We start from the raw sequence: 20308 nt of genomic DNA on the forward strand, positions 1-20308 counted from the left end.
TCGAGAAGCAGGGGCGGCGCCAGAAATTTTCGACCGGGTGAGCAGAAGCTGTATATTCATAAATTAGGGTAGACAGTATAAATCTAAGAACTTTTCCTCATACTCATAACCTCGAAAGTGTTTAGTTTCTGATCTATGAGCGCCGAAAATCTAACCTGTATGTACAGTCACAGACACTTCTGGATTATAACAATCCCATTAACTTTCAATGCAATCATTACAACCCAGAAGTGTCCATGACTGTACGTATACAACCCAACTCACCAAACGATCGCTCTGACGTAACTTCCAGGGACGCGTAACAAGATTGCCACTTGAATTGAAAACAACTTGGGAGTCTTATCTGGCAAAATACAAAAGAATAATTATACTTGCGATGTTCTAAGCATCTCAACTGAAACGAAATTCCTTATTTTTTTTCCACTGATATTATTTTCATTATTTTAATGGCAGTTCAACCTATTTTCTTTAATTTTTAGAAGACATTTGGGGTAGCCAGGTACCTTTGGCACCTCCGTGTGCACACCTATGCCTATAAGAAGTATTTACAAACTGGCCAAGACAAAGAATTTCCAACATATACAGACTGAAATTCAAGACACTTCATTCTATGATAAAATGTCCCCATCGTGTTTCGAGTGTCGTGCAGTACCAATAATCGTGAATCGCGAGATTCACTTACGACATGTTGATGAAATGGACGAACTGAGAAATGCAAACATAGTGTGTTCGCCACCTTGTTTTGTTTCACACGCAGACTGTTATTTATTTATTTCTAAATGACTAATCAAGTCCCTCACATAATACGGGGGGCAAACCTCTTACTGAAAAGAATGAATAGTAAATGCTCTTGCAATAAAATGAAGAACATCATTTAAACATTAATTAATTCGCACATTAAAACTAATACATAATAACTAAAATCAATCCGACCTGGATAAATGTGTCACTACATCACGTGTGCATTCCGAGCACCCAATACAGCTCAGCGTTTGACATAAGTATGAATAATGTCTTATTAGCAAAATTAAAAAAAAAAAGCAAGAACCCGGTATAAATCAAATTCTTAGTTCATTCTGCATAATATTTACCTAAGCTAAAGAAGGAAATTTTGGCAAAATATCACCGAATTGTAATAACTAAATAAATAAATAAAAAAGGTAAAGGTAAAAGGTAAAGTGTTCCCCTGTGCTTAGCACCACGCCATGAAGGCGTATAGGGGGTGTGGGGGTAACGCCCCACACTTTCTTGATCCGGTCGTGAGTGGGGGTGATGTGATCAGCATCACGCCCCTGACCGCCTTTACCCCCCAGGGTTTCCCCCAGGTACCCATGTTATTCGACGCTGGGTAGGCGCCGGGGCCGCTTCCACCGTTAGAAAAGTTCCCGGATTTGAACCGGCCGGGGATCGAACCCGGGACCTTTAGAATGGTAGTCAGACGCGTTACCGACTGAGCCACCGCGGCCACATTTACAATAAATAAAATTGTATGTATTATGTTATGAAGCACAAAGTTCTAAAATTTTGTCCCTATGTTAGTTAACCACAAGAAAAATCACATGATTATGTAACTGATTTTTTGCCTCCCTGATGGCATACTGGTAGAGTCATCGCCTTGTTATCAATGGGTCTCGGGTTCAATAACCGGTGGAGGCACATAGTCGTTCGGACCCCACTGTAAACTGTAGGTCCAGTCCCGATTAGCGTATCTGTGCATAAAGTGGACTTAAAACAACAACTCATGTAAGAAGATTTCTAAATACGGTTGCTAACTCGTCAAGTCAATTATTCTGCAGCTATTTTTCAAACCTACAGAGCTGTTTTATCAAAATCTGTTTTTGTGATTTCTTCTTATTAGTAGAATGATTATAAAATTATTAATATCTATTTTGGATACGATATCGAAATTAGAAGATGACAGGTATATAAAATCGTGATGATGAAAGCGACATATCAAATTACCTCTGTCTTAGTATTTCAATACAGACCTAACTAAACAACTTTGTGTGTTGCTGGAGGAAGCAACGCGAAGAAGAGTTTTTTATTTGTTTAACAGATCACCTTAATCATACCCAGGCCGGAAGCCCGGAGTTGACAACATCAAGCAACTCCACTCCACCCCTTTTACAGTCAGTTTCAGTTATAACTTTTTGGCCAAGTTATGGCAGACAGTTAATTATATTTCTATATTTTATGCCACATTTCGAGTATATATTTCTTTCCATTATGTGGCACATTTTCAAAGCAATTTGATGCATCATTCCTGTGAAGGTCAGAAGCTGCAGCCCCCAGGCCCATAATCCTGTTCAAATCTTGATCATATTCTGCACAATTTTGCTCCTCTCATAAAGCCTCCTAAGCCTACTGGCTGCTTAAGCATACAAGTGGGCATTAGATCACATTTTTTGTTTCAAAAGATTTGGAAATTCCTTTCGCTTTCCAATGATAAAATTAAGGAAGTTGAAAGAAAAGCTTAAATTAATCCCATTCAACTTATTATTTACTCTGACTTTTGTAAACCTATTAAGTGTTTCGGAAAAGGACAACAAAGCTTTTTATTGAATGATAATATGTGAACTTGTCTGTAATATAGATAATATTCACAAGTAAAATATACATGAAGTGAACACCATAATAAATTTATTTATTGGACCATTCGCATTTCCGCAAGTGTATATATTTATTGAATTTGATTGGGTTGGCAATCGGATGGGCACAGCAATTTTTGGTTAGGCAATTGCCCACCCGTGCCCACCCCTGTCGCACAAAAGTTGTAAGACAGAGAATGCATTGGCGTCCCGTGAAATTGTTTGAGCCCTATTAAATCAATATTGATTTCAACCTGCAAAAGAATTGGATCCAAAAATTTTCTTCCTTGCTTTGCTCGTAATATATCATTGTTCTCTGTAATACATTGTAAATTACCAGATAGAGAAATAAGACTTGTCTTAATTGATTTTGTTCTAAATGCATGAACAATTGTTTTGAGGAAAGGGAGCGTGCACATTTGAGAGACAATTTATGTAATTTTTGCTGTTGGTTTATTGTGAGATGGATGAATTGGTTGCCTAATGTATTTACATAATATAAGTTGTACATGATATGTATTAAATAAACTTTCAATATGCACACAATTTAGTGTCCACGTCGCTCCATGTTACATATATCGTCGGTGAAGAGGCGAAGTGCCATAACTCGAAAAATTGTGTTTTTGAGTTGTGACTACCTCCTCTGTTACCTGTCAAAATTTTGTGGCTGAATTCCAACTGGTTCGGGAGATTTAAGCACCCTGCAATTGGCATATCTTGATATTTTCTGCATAAAACAAAATTGCGACGTTTCTTCAGTGGCTGCTAAGAAATGAAGGCACGTACTGGTGTAAGTTTATATCGGGAAACAAGATATGCGATTTACGAAAGATTATATACATTTAAATAAGATTTATGAAACAAGGGTGAATCGTACGTTAGTCCATACACAAAAAAATTAGTTCCAGGGAGAAATCTGAAAGTAAAATGTGATTGAAAATGTGAAAAATTTGGTAAAGAATGCTTTAAAATCACAGATGTGGAAAGACATTAAATTTTTAAGGACTTTTATGCAAGTGGCGACCTTCAGCTTCAACGAGAATTCGTCAACACATATGTAAAGGTTTCTGACGTTAAACACAAAACTACGCAATACGATCTGATAAACCATACACTCTGCATTCCCTTCGATGAATGAATTTCTTAGATTTCCAAGATGTCGCATCAAATCTGAGGATCCTATCTGTAAGGAAGGATGATAATGGTGAAGGAATTGACTGGACAGGCATACGAGAACTAATGGTGATCAAGGATCAACCAGATAAAATTTATTTCAACGACAGCCATTTAAATGTGGTTTATCGAAGTATCTCGCTGCAAAGGAAAGTTATATTCACCAAAACTCCAAAGTGTCTTCACTCACATCCACCAAGGATTTCACCACAGATGTATGCAGATTTGATGTCTTTATGTGAAGGAGATACACCTGTAGTGAGACAACCTGAGTTTGTGTATTTCTACAAAACTCTCGTCCACCCTGAATATCATTAAAAAAATATTAAAAATATGCTATTGTACAAGCCTTTAGTGTCCCATAGTTATTCTTAGTTACAAGTACAATCAGAATTCATATTATCTTTGTACTGAAGTGTTACTATATCTTGAAATGCATTAAATATAAACCATTATTAAATTTCTGTATTTTATTCACTTCTTTTAACTACTATTTTCAACAGCAATGGATAAATAGACGTGAATGTATGGATCACTTTTAAATAAAGGTATGAAATAAATAAAACTATTATTAAATACTTGATGGAAGAAGCAGTGGAGTTCCTCGTGGACTGTGTGCAGGCTGTAATTAAAGATCACGTGTCCCTAAGGAAAACAAGGACATCCCAATTCCCTGTGTGGTATACTGAAGAGACTAAGCTTACGCTGAAGAACAAAAAGAATGTGTGGATCCTGTGGAAACAAATTCCGAACGTTCATACACTGAACACTTTTACTTACTTAAGGAAGTATAGCAAAAACTTAATTCAAAGGGACTGTAATAATTATATTCAAAGTGTAACAGAAAGTGTTGCTAAAAACCCTAAAACATTCTGGACGCTAATTAACTCATGCTGGCAACATGACCGTATTCCCCTTGAAGTCTGCTGGAACGGTAAGTCTGCTACAAAGGATGAGCGTTCATCGCTTTTTAACTCTTACTTTCATAGTAACTTTACAAAGAACGCTGCTGCCACACTACCGGAAGTCAGGTCCATTATTCCTTACACACTCTTTCAAATGTCAACTAACTGCAATGAAGTTCAAGAATTATTAAAATCTGTTTCAAGTTCCAAAGCTACCACTCCTAATGATATTCCTGCGATATTTCTGAAACATTTAGCCCATATTTTATCCAAACCAATAAGCACAATCTTTAATAAATGCTTTTCCGAAGGTGTGTTTCCTTGTACATGGAAGCAAGCAAATATAGTCCCTATCCTCAAACACGGAAACAACACTCATGTCACTTCCTATCGGCCGATTTCCTTACTTCCTGCACTTGCACTGCTAGCTGAAAAAATCATTTCTAATCGTATCCTTGCACATGTTTCTCTGTTTCTCTCTCCCACTCAACACGGATTTCTCCCTCATGCTTCCTGTGACACAAACCTTGCTTGCTTGCTTACCAAAGCAGTTAACTGCCTGAATGCCAGGCAAGACATGGATGTCTTATACTTAGACTTTTCCAAAGCCTTTGACTCTATCTCTCACACGCAACTCATCCACAAATTATCAAATAGATTCAATATTCACGGAGCTCTTCTTAAACTACTTTCATCTTACTTGCACAATAGAAAGCAAAAGGTTATCATATCTGGTTGCTCTTCGTCATGGCTTCCTGTAGTTTCCGGTGTGCCCCAAGGAAGTTCTCTGGGGCCCCTGTGTTTCTCTCTCTTCATGGATGACATTCACGAATATATTTCTTCCGAATGTTCAGTATTATTGTATGCTGATGACTGCAAATTATTCCGAAACATTACCTCACTTCAGGATACATGCTATATCCAAGACAATCTCAAACAGTGGCGGCTGGCAGCTAGTATGATGGGTAGTGCCAATGTGATCAAGAAATCGAAAAATTTTCGCTACCATATGTCATAGAAATCTAATGAAAGAGGTAATTTTAATGGAACTTTGTTTACTAAAATTGCAGACAAAAATTCAGAGTTCCTAAGATTGGTTTATTTTACTTCGCATTTGTACTACTTTTGGTTAATCACGAAGATAAGGATGAGTGAACACTCACAAAGAACACCGATGCCCAGGCCGAGATTGAAACCCGCAATCCCTGGCGTCGAAGCATGCTGTGCGGAGATCACCCAGAGTTTCTAAGCAATAAATGCGACTATTAAAATTTCGACGCCTGTCACCTTTACCATTTCTTTGATATTTTTAAATAGAATTGATGTTTAAATCTGTGGTGGGACAGCCAAGTTGTTTAACTTTTAATTTAATATCGTATAGTTCCTTGGAAAACGGTGTATGTAATAGTGCTCTAATCTGACTCATCTTTACTAACTACCCTTCCTTTCACACACCATCGGACACTTTCACTTCACTAAACAGAAAAACACTGGACAATTAGAGACACCGAGTTGATCACGGTATTCTCGCCTTGCTTTGTTTATAATTTGCAACCCCAGCACGGCAGACGGTACATCAATGATCGGTGTTAGTAACAACTGAAATATGATTATCTGCTAAATGAACTGTAGATCTACAATTTTTAGAATTCAATGCAAGAAATTGAATTATATCTCCAAGTAAAATTCTCATACTGATAGATTTTCCGTGTGATTTTTTACGAATATTAAAGTAAAAAATCCCCTGGTGATGCGAATTCCCTTTGATATTTAGGCAATTCTTTTGTACTTACAGTAAATGTCTTCAATGTTGTCAACGTCAGTTGCAACACATGAGTGTCTGTGTGTTTGAGAGCAAGGGATATATCTTTTCTTAAGGAAGAAATCTATAACAAAAAAGTCTGGATGGCTCTTTAGACGCATCTATCTAAATGGTTATATAAATTTGGGGAAGATATTACGTTCGTTCTTGCCAAGTATGCAGGAAAGTATCTTTCTCGCAAATTACTTCTCCAACGAGTATTACAAATCGGTCAGGATTAGTCACTTCTCTGTGAAGTTTGCAACTATGTCAACACAATGCGAAAGCTCTCGCGTCGTGCCACAACGCGATCTGGCTCGGTTGATGGTCTCATGGCAGCCACTGGGCTACCACCCCACCTCCTCGCTCGTTGACTGCGGAGACTCAAGGCGGAGACTTTTTCATGCCTCTGCGTGCAGGCCAGACTATGCTGGCCCAGAGCAAGTGAGAGAACAGCTGGGGGATACGGCGAAGGAATTGAGGCGGCCGTAAGCTGGGACGCTTACGAGATTCGAATCTCCTCGTTCGTAAATGTATTAATTTAACTATATTTTGGCAAAGCAAGTGCTATTTCTTTTTCTGAGGGTAGAGCCATGGCATGGCGGCTCTCCCCTTAGAGCCGCCGCTGATCTCAAACACATTGAACGCTGGTGTCAAGACTGGAATCTCAAATTAAATCCGGATAAATCTGTTGTCATGAGGTTTACCCTAAAATCCAATAGCACAGTGCCATCCTACTAGTTATGCAACCAGGTTATTCCGTTCGTACGACAGCACAAGGATCTTGGTGTCATTTGTGATAGCAAACTGACTTTCAACCATCACATAGACTACATAACTTCGAAAGCGATGAAAACACTTGGACTAATTTACAGATTTACAGACATAACACACGTTTCTGCCCTCAAAACCTACTTTACAATGTGTGTTGTTCCTATTCTTGAATATGGCTCCTGTATTTGGTCAATGGCACGTGAAAGCAATTTAAAGAAAACAAGCAAGTAGTAAGTTTCTTCGTCAGAATAGTCAAACACAGATGCCCAGCCCTTGCAAACTTCTCCAAACAAGAAATTCTATCCACTCTACAAATTCATGACCTTTCTCTTCGCCGTCAACTCTCAGATTTAACACTACTCTTCAGAATCATTAATGGACAACTTTTCACCAGCGAACTCTTGCCACTTCTTAATATCAGAATCCCACGTCCAAACAGTAAATGCAACAACTTCTTTTACATTAAATCTTCAAGGCTATCTTTAGAACAAATATCACTTATCTACAGGCTACAAACCATTTACAACTCATTAAAAGATGCTCCGGGCTTCCATTTATCAAAGCAGACTTACAGAACGGCATGCATAAAGCAGCTCAAGTGTAAATAATATTCTTTTTGCCCTAGTTGTTATTATTCTTGTTATATATGTATATGTGTGTGTATGTGTCCAACTTATTATTTTGTTTATTTCTTTTCCGGTTGATATCCTGATGTAAAATGGATTTTTTCTGTATTCAGGACTTTTCAAATAAATAAAATAAATAAATAAATAAATATTGACGGGAAAATTAATAAATGTATCTCTACATACCAAAAAGATCATTTTTTAAAAAAAATTGTAAGGAGGGCGTAACTTTAATCACAATCTTTGTAAAGAAAAGGCGAAGGGACGTAAGTGATTCAAGCACATTCCAGCATTTTTCTTCCAGCAGAAATGAAAACTTGTTCAAAATGCAACTTTTTACCCAGATGTAACAACAATCATACACTTGTTGTACAAAATTTTCAATTGATATAATAAATATCAAATGAACACGAAGGTATTATGTTGAACGAAAAAACTTTAAATCGATCTCCTGAAAAATCGGAAAAATCAAGATACGCCACTTCATCCCTTAACCGACGATATGTGAAATATATGTTGTGCACGAAGTTATACATGTTAATGTAAAAAATAATTATATTTGGAATGCATTTATCAAGCATTTTCTGTCTTTGAAAAATAGTTTGTGTACTTGTTTTCCATTTTAAATGTGAAATTGAACGTGTTGAAAAATAATTCAAATCGTTTGAACACAAATGCTTTAGCAACAACTTCTACGCCTTTCTTGCATAATTTAGGAGGGTAATAATGTCTCTGATACTACTAGACCCTCCGATGTGTCGTGCATGTAACGTTGTTTTAAGTGTATGGCATATTCCTATTGAATGTGCCGATTTTGCTATCCTCGGACAGACTTTTAATCTTCCCAGCTGTTTGTCACCCTGTTGGGTGATGACAACAGTGTTCTTAGATTTTTGCGAAGAGCTGGTCTCTTCCACCATCTGTGAGGAAGTTTTTAATACCTTCTGATTTTTTTAATGTGTTATGTTAGTCTTATCCAGGTCTTTTTACAACCTTGCAATTTTAATTTTTCCCAAGGGGCCATTTACACTCCTTGTTTTAATCTCTTAAGTCAGAATTTTAGGCAAGGGGATATTTCTCCGAATATATTTAAGGGTGTAAAATGGTCTTAAGTGCCGATGCACTCAAAATTTTTAATTCATTCATTCATTCCAATTGCAGCACCAATGCACTTTAGGTTGCACATCACAATCGCTGTCCCAACTCTGCTAGCACATTCCAGTCATGGCACTGAGTTCACACACTGTTGTTGCTAAAAAGTAGTTGGCAGAGCATTCAAGTCGTGGGCCCAAGGTCAGGGAAGTTTTAGTTTAGCAAAATGCCAAACGTCAGAGGGAAAAGAGCTGGCAAAAGGGTTAAGGACTGTATAACTAGGAGAAGAATCTATGAAGGATTTGAAGTACTAGCAGCTCCTATTTTCTCAAAAGACCTATTAGGACTTGCACAAGATATGACATTAGAAAGGATCAAGGAACGAAGACAATACGTATATATTGAAACCTTTGAATCTAAGTTGCGGCAGAAGAAGAATATATAAGGGTATAACAATAATTGATCCGAAATATCCTCATGCGTGTTTCACAACCAAGCTAAAGGAGGAAGTATGAGCCATTGAAAGAAGTCGCTTCCAACCAGAGAAGGAAGGAAGTGTGTCCCACCCAGAGATGGAAGGAAGTTCGCACGAACCATAGAACTAAGGAAGTCTGTCCAAGGAAGAATTATAGAAGTGAACTACTTATAATCGTAAAGTGACTAAGAAGTCATATGGAAGTGAATATATAGAGAATATCAGGAATACCTAATTAGATTGAATAAGAAAGCTATAAATATTCCTGTTGTGTCCGAAACGAAAATGATATAACATGACCATAATATATTATGACCTTTAATCTCTGTTGGAAGATCTTTGTTTGTTTTGATTCACAATTATAAAAATAACCCATTACCCTAGAGATATAGCCATGGTAAGGATTTGCACCCCCAAATGAACATTGTTATGAACCGGCTGTTGGATAATTTTTACTATTTTGCCTACTAGATTTTGTGACGGAAAACGCGATGTAGATTATATTTAATTTACATTTACGCATCTTCCTGCCACAACTGTTATCACTACGCCGCTTTCGATTAGTTTGTGTTTGTTTGTGTGTGGTCTTACTTGAACTCAACAGAGGGCAGCACTGTGCCTGCTTTAGGTTCTTTTCGTAATGCGATGTGTTCACGGCAATTACGCGGACAGCTGTTCGTTGCTGCCTTTCCGGCAAAAGGGACCTTCTCTCAGCAAGCACTACGTTGACCTAGTTTTTGAGCAGAGAACTTCCCTCATCATCGTAGAAGCTGAAGTTGCTTGTATGTTGCGTGTGTGTGATATGGACAACATACTACGGCATTGAAGTTTCCTTTCGAGTTTGGCAGTCTACGAGGATACAAGAAGTTTATCAACGATCAACTAGAAGGTGTATTTTACGACATGAATTTGGTACAGTCAAATTTTCTATGAAGTGTGTTTGACTCTGCCTTTTGAACATGCTTGCTGTGCTGGTGCAGTTGTGTCTGTAGCCGAACAGACTTTATTGACAAGAAAAAGAAGGATGCCTACATTTTGCAAACGCGAATGAGGAAAGAAGAACATGTTCCTGCATTGTTCGAGAAGAGATATGTAGAAGAATATTCTATCCAGGATTTGGAACTTTACAACATTTCTCCATTTACAACCATGCATCACCAAAGAAACTTGTAAGATAGGTGATGAGTTCACTTATTCAGTGGATATTCTTACGTATTGGAAAGTGTGTGTTTTTTTCACTTTATTAGACATTAAAATGATAAGTGACTATATGGATACGTAATGTGGAAAATTGCATCGAGAAATAATTGAAAGAAGGAACAGTTATAAAACTCTTGGCAAGAATTAATTAATTTTCGAGAACTTTTCAGTAACATTTGAAGGTGGAAACATGCAACTGATCATAATATACAAACTCCGCCCTTTTTTCTAGTAAAAAAATCCCCGTCTCAGTTAAATGAGCATTTAATTGTGGTACTTGTATTAGGCATAAACGCCGAAGGCAGACTTGATCATATTAGATGGTCACTATCCCGATTAGAGTCAGTGTAAGTTAATGTTTTAAAAATAACTAATTTGTTAATTTTCGCTTGTCGAAATGTTGATATGAATGGATGAACAATTAAAGGAGGTAAATGGTCAAGTAAATCGATGTAAATAAGCTGTCTTTCTGATTGCGCATATGCATGATTGTTAAAATTGAATTAATTGAGGTTAAGTAAGTTTTCGTAATTTTTTCTGTCAATTTGAGCAGAGAGAGGTTGCTACCTCCATTTGGTGCAAGGAGCATAAATCTTAATCTTAAACCTCAGCTGGCTTATCTACAGGGTAGGGTTCTTTGTAGACAACGAAACCAGACAGGATGCCTTCCAATGGAGACGTTTAAACAAATATATTATATAAACAAGGATACATGGTAATAGAATATTTACATGAAGAGCTACTTTTCTCTATAATTCTGATCTACAGTCAAGTTTTATCTCGAAATTGTTTATATTATTTCTTTTCTTCAATTTGTATATTCTTCTATATGGACTTCCTTCTTAATGGATGGTCTGGATCTGGACTTCCTTCTATTTCAACTTCTTGACGATTTATGAATTCATATATCCTTTTTCCAGCTTTTTTCCTTAAGCTTTGGGAAATATACTAATCTCCTCCCTTGCGGCTGCGATTGGAACGTGCCAACTCTAACTGGGTAAAACAGAGTGTATACTTGGTGCCAAGCGATTGACAGGTGCATCCAAGTAGTTGCTACGATTGAAACGCGCAACAAAAAAGTGCTGTTGGTCGTCGATTGGAATGTGCCGCCACTGATGTAAAAAATAATTTATTTTATATGTATTCTTTATCTTCTTATAGTAGATTATTTGTTTTTCATCTTTCCAATTTGCTCTGTTCTTATTTATAAGGTTATTCACATATATTATGCTAATTCTTAGTCTTGCATGCCTGGTGCTGCCACCTCTATTCTTAACTATTTACATTACTTGGTCCTATTGGGTACGAAAGAAAGTAAATTCCTGTGAAGTTTAGGTTCCATTTGATTTGCAATAACCTGCAAAAATAATTCCACAGTTCATAGTGAATAGACATGCAGCTGGATGTTTTCACAAACAGTGACATATTTTTTGAAGGTTTCTGGCCCATGAGTCATTACAGAGCAATTAGTAAGATGCTGGAATCCTTATCTCTTGTTTTTTGCCAAGGATGAAAGGGCATGGGTTCAAATTTCCCTCCACTTTTTAAAGAAAAATTAATATTTTTTTACTGTTAGTAAGCTGAATATAGACTATTGATAATTACAAAGTTAATGGAACAATTTAAAACTTAACATGAGGCTTGCTTTGAGGAATTCTCCTCCTGCACAGTTTTTTATTGTTAATGCAATACTCATCACTCGTCAGAAGTTGAATGGTATTCAGTTGATTGCAAGAATTTAAGGTAAAACATATTTTCCCCTTCAATTGTCCATCATAGATTGCACTAATACAGACATGACCAATTCATATATTAGGAGAGGCATGCATATGAATACTTCGTTTTTGACAGAAACCGAAAATTTAAAAAATATGCTGCTTAATGGTCATATTTCATGTTTTTTAAAGGTGTGAGCTGCATTTTCCTACCATGTTTTGTGGAAAAATGCACATTTCATGTTCATTTTGGATCACATTACTTTTATCTTCCTTTTTGCAAATACATATTTTGACAATAACACACCTTACAATCTTGATTATATCAAATAAGTATATTTTTTGCACTAACAATTTCAGCATTCCACATACAAAATATTTCCCTTTATTTTATACACATAAATATTCGAACTAAGCTTTAATTTCAATGTGAGACTATGCTTCAAAATGTCATTCAGTGTACATTATCAAGTCAGTAATATTAAGAAAATTGCGAGAGAAATGTATTTTTCACATTCCAGCAATTTTGACAAGAAGGAATTTACAGCAGATCTTGGTGATTTGAGGAGTCTAGAGGGAGACGTAGATGCCTATCCTGGAGCTGTGGAAGTAAATGAACATGAAGTAATGGATTCAAAGGAAAGTATAGTAAATTCTACGCATTTGAAAAAAGTCAATGATGATTCAGCATCAATCATCATGGAGATGAAACACTCGAACAGCAATTTTCAAAACCATGAAGATAGTAGTTTATTTGAATGTAACAGTTGCAAGAAATCCTTCCCCCAAAAATCTCTCTTGATCAAACATTTCAGAATTCACGAGGATATTGATTCTTTAAAAAATAAACCATACAATGGAGTGTTGAATCCCCAACGTAATCAATATAGCAGAGCATGCAAAAGGAAGGGGCATTTGAGAAATAACAGTGATGAAAATCTTGTTTCCTCTAATTGCAGGAAGTCTTCTGCAAAGAAAGGTCTATTGATTTCTCACTTACCAATTCAGGATGGTAGACAACTTTTCACGTGTACTCACTGCAACAAAGCATTCACATGGAAATGTTATTTGGTCACTCATTTACGAATTCATGATGGTATTCGTCCTTTTCTGTGTACTCAGTGCAACAAAGCATTCACACGGAAGGGTGACTTAACTGTTCACTTACGCCTACATGATGGTATTCGTCCTTTTGTGTGTACTCACTGCAACAAAGCATTCACACGCAAATATAAGTTAACTGAACACTTACGCCGACATGATGGTATTCGTCCTTTTGTGTGCACTCACTGCAACAAAGCATTCACACGGAAGGGTGACTTAACTGTTCATTTTCGCCTACATGATAGTATTCGTCCTTTTGTGTGTACTCACTGCAACAAAGCATTCACATACAGAAGTAGCTTAACTGCTCACTTACACCTACATGATGGTATTCGTCCTTTTGTGTGTACTCACTGCAACAAAGCATTCACACGCAAGGGTGACTTAACTAGTCACTTACGCCTCCATGATGGTATTCAGCCTTTCATGTGCACTCACTGCAACAAGGCATTCACACAGAGAAGTAACTTAACTTCTCACTTACGCCTACATGTAGGTATTCGTCCTTTTGTGTGTACTCACTGCAACAAAGCATTCACACACAGAAGTATCTTAACTGTTCACTTACGCCTACATGATGGTATTCGTCCTTTTGTGTGTACTCATTGCAACAAAGCATTCACACGCAAGGGTGCCTTAACTAGTCACTTACGCCTACATGATGGTATTCAGCCTTTCATGTGCACTCACTGCAACAAGACATTCACACACAAAAGTAACTTAACTTCTCACTTACGCCTACATGATGGTATTCGTCCTTTTGTGTGTACTCACTGCAACAAAGCATTCAAACGCAAAAGTGACTTAACTGTTCATTTACACATACATGATGGTTTTCAGTCTTTCATGTGCACTCACTGCAACAAAACATTCAGACACAGACGTAGCTTAACTGATCACTTACGCTTACATGATGGTATTCGTCCTTTTGTGTGTACTCACTGCAACAAAGCATTCACACGGAAGGGTGACTTAACTAGTCACTTACGCCTACATGATGGTATTAAGCCTTTCGTGTGCACTCACTGCAACAAGACATTCACACACAGAAGTAACTTAACTGCTCACTTACGCATACATGATGGTATTTGTCCTTTTGTGTGTACTCACTGCAACAAAGCATTCGCACACAGAAGTAGCTTAACTGCTCACTTACGCATACATGATGGTATTCGTCCTTGTGTGTGTACTCACTGCAACAAAGCATTCACACGGAAGGGTGACTTAACTAGACACTTACATGTACATGATGGTACTCGTATTCGGCCTTTCGTGTGCACTCACTGCAACAAAGCATTCACACACAGAAGTAGCTTAATTGGTCACTTACGCCTACATGATGGTATTCGTCCTTTCGTGTGTACTCACTGCAACAAAGCATTCACACACAGAAGTAGCTTAACTGGTCACTTACGCCTACATGATGGTATTCGTCCTTTTGTGTGTACCCACTGCAACAAAGCATTCACACTCAAAGGTGACTTAACTGCTCACTTACATGTACATGATGGTACTCGTATTCGGCCTTTTGTGTGCAGTCACTGCAACAAAGCATTCACACACAAAAAATTTTTGACCCTGCATTTACGAATTCATGATGGTATTCGTCCTTTTGTGTGTACTCACTGTAACAAAGCATTCACACGGAAATCTTACTTAACTGGTCACTTACGCCTACATGCTGGTATTCGTCCTTTTGTGTGCACTCACTGCAACAAAGCATTCGCACAAAAATATAGTTTTACTCAGCATTTACGAATTCATGATGGTGTTCGTCCTTTTGTGTGCACTCACTGCAACAAAGCATTCACATGCAAGGGTGGCTTAACTAGTCACTTACGCCTACATGATGTGTGTTAAAATAATTAATCCTTATTTCCATATTAAAAACACTAACTTTATTAAGATTTAAAAACACTTTACATGTAACATTTCAACCCTGCATCAGGGTCTTCCTCAGACTAAGAACTAAACTAAAATGATGAAATACACGAACAGACAGTATATATACACATAGCAGGGTGACTAGCTATACAAAAACATATCATGTGGTCAGTCCTTATCTTGGACGATTTCCCTAAAGGAAGTTACATGCATATCGCCTTTTGACATTTGACTAATTGTTCTCACTGACAGGTCTGTCTTTCTTTACATAGCCATTCTCTTCCAGACACAACATCAACAGAAGACGGAAAGAAATAGAAGAAGAAGTATCAGAGGAGAAAGAAGGTATAGAAAAAAGAGGTGGTATGGAAGAGGCCACAGAGATGATATGCAAAGTGCTGAGGGAAGTGTGTATAAGAACTTACAAGAAGGGAGGACGCACTCTTTCAAGTATAGCCAGCAAGAAGAAGGAAGGAAAGAGAAGAAGAAGAGGGATTATCTAGGAGGTGAAGTGCAGAGGATGTGAAAGTGTATATATAGGGATAGAGTTACCAGACGTCCAGTTTTTCCTGGACATGTCCTACATTTTAGCCTGGGAGGAATTTGAAAAATATCATTAATGTCCTACATTTTGAGCATGACATAATATGAATTAGCAAAATGCGTAACAGTAAAAAATCATGCAAGTTACAAGTCTATGGACTGCGTTTCCAAACTCAATAGTGAAATTAATTTTTTATACAGTAATTGAAAAAGAGTTTGTCCTGCTATTAAACAAACGGGAAAACGGAAGCACTTAATGAACAAAGTTTTGGGACCACTTTCTGATAATGTCACTGTTCAATGCTTTAGCAGAACTGTTCAATGCTTTGCAGAATTTCTTGCCTTAGGGTTTATACTGATGGAACAAGGTGTTGCCCATTCTTATTCAATATAATTTGATTTTAAACCAGGGGTATAGAGAACACAGTTTTTCAGGGTGTTTGCCAGTCAAGAAAGTCACGAAAGTCAAGAAAAAGTTAAGAAATCAACAAGTAGGTCCAGAATTCAATAAAAAGGCAATAAATTATTCTTGTGGTCAAGAATTTTTGCTATCAGAATGACTGATTGGTTGATTTAGTTTATTTTACTTCACTTTTTTCTGCCCCTTTGGCTAATTGCAAAGATGAGGATGAATAGTGGTAAGATAAGAGGGATGAAGGGAGTCACAAACATTTAGGGACAACCGACACAAGCCCCACATATGATTATACTGGCTGTGAGTCCAGACATCAAATCCTCGGTTGTCTGCCAAACACAGTTCAGGATGCATTAATACGAGAAAGCAGATCTAATTCTCTTCTTAAATTCAGCTTCAGTTTTCATCTTAACTGGCTCTTTGGTAGGGATTTTTATTAAGTAAATATTTATTTTCTTAATTACAAATTTCCAACTTTACCTAAGTAAGAGTCGAATAAATAATAGTTATGAAGAACGAATGAAAGGTCTAGAAAAGTCCAGAAAAAGTCAAGAATTCTGGATGTGTTATTTTGGTAGACACCCTGTTATTGAACTAAAAACTACCCAAGATGAAACTTCTCAAACCATTTTAAATTACAGCAATTGCTGAATATTTGTTTGCCATTACAGGTCATAATTCAAATGTTGAGAAAGTAGTCACGAGAAAAATTATTTTTAATAAAGTCTGTAAAATGTTTGTTTGGTACTGGTCCCTATAATTTCAAAGAGTTTGACTGTTCACTCTAACATAAAAATAATTTGACTAAACCTGGAATGTTGATAAAAATTGTCTCCTCTGAGAAGTACTGCTTACATCATGTAGTAAGAGGTGCATTGATTAGTATGATTAGTATGATTGCAAGTTTTGCATTTAAATATTCATTAATATTTTTTAAACTGAAAAGTGTCATTTGTCAACTTCTTTCTAACGTGTTCTGTAGAAATATGTTTTATTGAGAATGTTTGTGTCCTACATTTTGGGACAGCATGTCCTACATTTCCCTTACAGTGATCTGGTAACTCTATATATAAGAAATGAAGAGGAGACTGAAAGACAGGTTAAAGCAACACATGTATGATGTGAATTGAAGAGAGACAGGAATGCCATATTCAAACACATTATAGAAACGGGACATGAAGTATAATGGGATTTAGTAGGCAGATAGGAAAAGAGAAGAGAGAAGTAGTGATAAAATGGAAGGAAGCCAAAGATATAGAGAAGAGAGGAGAAGAGATCATGAACTGGAATGGGGGATTGAGAGAGAAAGTTGAAAGGATGTGAAAAAGGAAGGAGGATAGAAGAAGAATGAACAAGGAAGAAGAAGACCAGATAAGGAGGTATCCATCCACATCCAAAAAGGCAGGAGAGGTGGGGGGAATGATAAACAGGTAGTTCCAGACTCTTGCCAATGTTGAGCTGTCAGTGATGGAGACCCATTGGTCAACTGTCAACGAGATGTGTTTTTGTGTGGCTAGTCACCCTTGCTATGTGTGTATATACTTACTGTTTGTGTATTTCATCATTTGAGTTTAGTTCTTAGTCTGAGGAAGATCCTGGTACAGGGTTGGAGCGTTACATGTAAAGTGTTTTTAAATCTTTAGATAAACTGCCTTGGTCAGCAACTTAGTGTCTTTTGTGTGTACTCATTGCAACGATGCATTCACACAGAACAATCATTTGACCTAATTCATATTGGTGTTCATCTTTTTGTGTGTAGTTTCTGCAAAAAAAAATCACAAAAAATTGTGATTTGACCTGCCACTTATGAATTCATGCTAATATTTAGCCTTTTGTGTGTACTCATTGCCACAAAACATTCAACAGTAATGCAAACTTTACCCGTCATTTTCTTATTCATGATGGTTTTCAGCCTATGTGTGTACTCACTGCAACAATGGATTCATTGACAAAAGTAACTTGATCTCTAATTTATGAATTCATGATGATATTTGGCCTTTTGTGTGTACCTGCTGCAACAAAGCATCCACAGGCAAAAGTAGCTTCACCTATCATTTTCAGATTCACGATAGTATCCATTGTGGTATTTAAGAAATTTGCAGTGGAGGATAAGTGCTGAAAAAGTGCCAATTTAAATTTGTATATAAGAAGTAAGCAAGTTACTAAAGATATAGCCACGAAACTTACTTGTAAATGTTCTATTCATTTCGGTGGCCTCTGCCACCATCCACTTGGGAACTCTATGCTTTACTGTTAGGTTGACTTTCGGTTTCTGTTGTTGTTTCCTCTACTACCACTAGATGTGCTGGTGTAGCCATTTCGTCTGCTGCACATGATGGGTTTGAGCCAGTGGCGTATGCAAGGGCGGGGGGTTACGGGGTTTAAACCCCTTTCTCCTTGAGCTTGTGAAATATTATGAATAATGCTGTGGAAAAAAATTTCAATGGCCAATTTATCACAGTCAAAGATCTGGGACAATAATATTATTATTAATACTACTACTACTACTAATAATAATAATTTGAATTATTATTTCCATGCAGCATGGAGAAAAGCACAGCATTCCAAACACACGCGTCTTTCAGAGTGATGCCTTGAAAATAAACATGAGTTCTATGATGTTAGGTTAGGTTAGGTTAGGGTAACTATGATTTAAAAGAGAAAAAAGTTGTTTTGTATCTCAGTTGCAACAATGTTCAACAGACTGGGGTCCGCAGGATTTTTTTTTCGGGAGGGGCAGGAATAATAAATGTGGATAGCACATGGCATCGTTTTCGTATTTCGTATTTTTGGAGCTTTTCAGTCTATTAAAATTGTATTCAAAGCCAAAAAAGGTAATCGGGATTCACTTTAAAAGAGGTTTCACATTTACACATTTTGATTTTTTAAAGTTCTTAACGGATTTTTATTTGAAAATTCCTCAAAATGTCTGTAGGGGCTGGAACACCATCAGCCAACCCCTCTACGTACGCCAGTGTTCAACGAACATGTATTTTTTTTTTGTGTGTGAACAATGAGAATTAACTAAAGAAAGTTCTTGGTTCGTTGTAAGCGGCTAATGTATAGACAAAGACTAGGGGGACAAGAACAGTCACCAGTCCGCCTTCCCATTGTTTACCGCAGCATGTTTGAATGTGTCTTTAAAATGTCTCACCTTGTTGACTAGACAATTCAAACGATAATAAGCTTAATTATTGTAAAATGTTTTGTTGGTAAGAACAGCGAGACAATCCAGATGTGAATTATCGGGGAAATTTATGCGGGGAAGAAGCTGGAAAAATTCCAACCAATTTCGGGAATCGAATCCGGATCTCCCACGTGATTGTCAGACTATCTACCAACCAGACCACCGCAGCTCCTTGGATGAGTTCCATACTTTGATTATTTCAATTTACTTTGATATATTTTGTTTTTATGGATTTTTTTCACACTTAAAATGTCTCACCTCGTTGACCAGACAATTATTTCGTAACAAAGAAACAAAAAAATGCTCCCAGAATTTGATAGAAATCGAAAGACTAGAAAGTAATTTCGTTCTATTGTTTTCATCAATACCATATTTATGTAGATCTCTAGTACTTAATAGTAGTAGTAGTGGTATTAGTAGTATTATTAGTATTAATTCAGCTAATTAATTAATTATAAGTATTATTAATTAATTGTGATTATTATTATTTAATTAAAGTATAATAAGACAATGGTAATGTGAATTTGGAGAAACGTTTTAGAAATAACACCCGCCTTGATGAAATCCTGCGTACGCTAATGGTTTGAGCTGTTGTAATAGCGGGAGCCAAACATGATAAGCCTGAACGCTGTCGATATTCAGCTCGTGCAAAAGTGCATAATTGCATGTGTCACTTTGATTTTGGTGTCAATTAGGGTGTGTGATGTGTGCCTAACTGAAACTTTTTATATCCTGTGTTTATTGAACTTGAGGTGTCTTGCCAGTCCGATAGTGGGTCGAGATTTTTTTGCATCCCTAAGTGCTGTTGTATACACTCGTTGACAGA

The 20308-nt window shown here is 36.9% G+C and overlaps 2 protein-coding genes across 2 annotated transcripts in view; both read left to right on the forward strand.

Moving 5' to 3' along the window:
- Nucleotides 1–20308, forward strand: part of LOC145988990 (uncharacterized) — a 584192-nt gene that overhangs the window by 305322 nt on the left and 258562 nt on the right. The gene's annotated exons all lie outside the window — the stretch shown is intronic.
- LOC145989241 (uncharacterized) lies at nucleotides 14055–15501 on the forward strand. Its single transcript, XM_083124556.1, has one exon. It carries the CDS (start codon nucleotides 14132–14134, stop codon nucleotides 15311–15313), a length of 1182 nt encoding a protein of 393 aa, XP_082980682.1. The 5' UTR covers nucleotides 14055–14131; the 3' UTR covers nucleotides 15314–15501.

The sequence above is a fragment of the Lepisma saccharinum genome, chromosome 6 (assembly GCF_977018435.1).
Source record: "Lepisma saccharinum chromosome 6, izLepSacc3.1, whole genome shotgun sequence".
NCBI classification, from domain to species: domain Eukaryota; kingdom Metazoa; phylum Arthropoda; class Insecta; order Zygentoma; family Lepismatidae; genus Lepisma; species Lepisma saccharinum.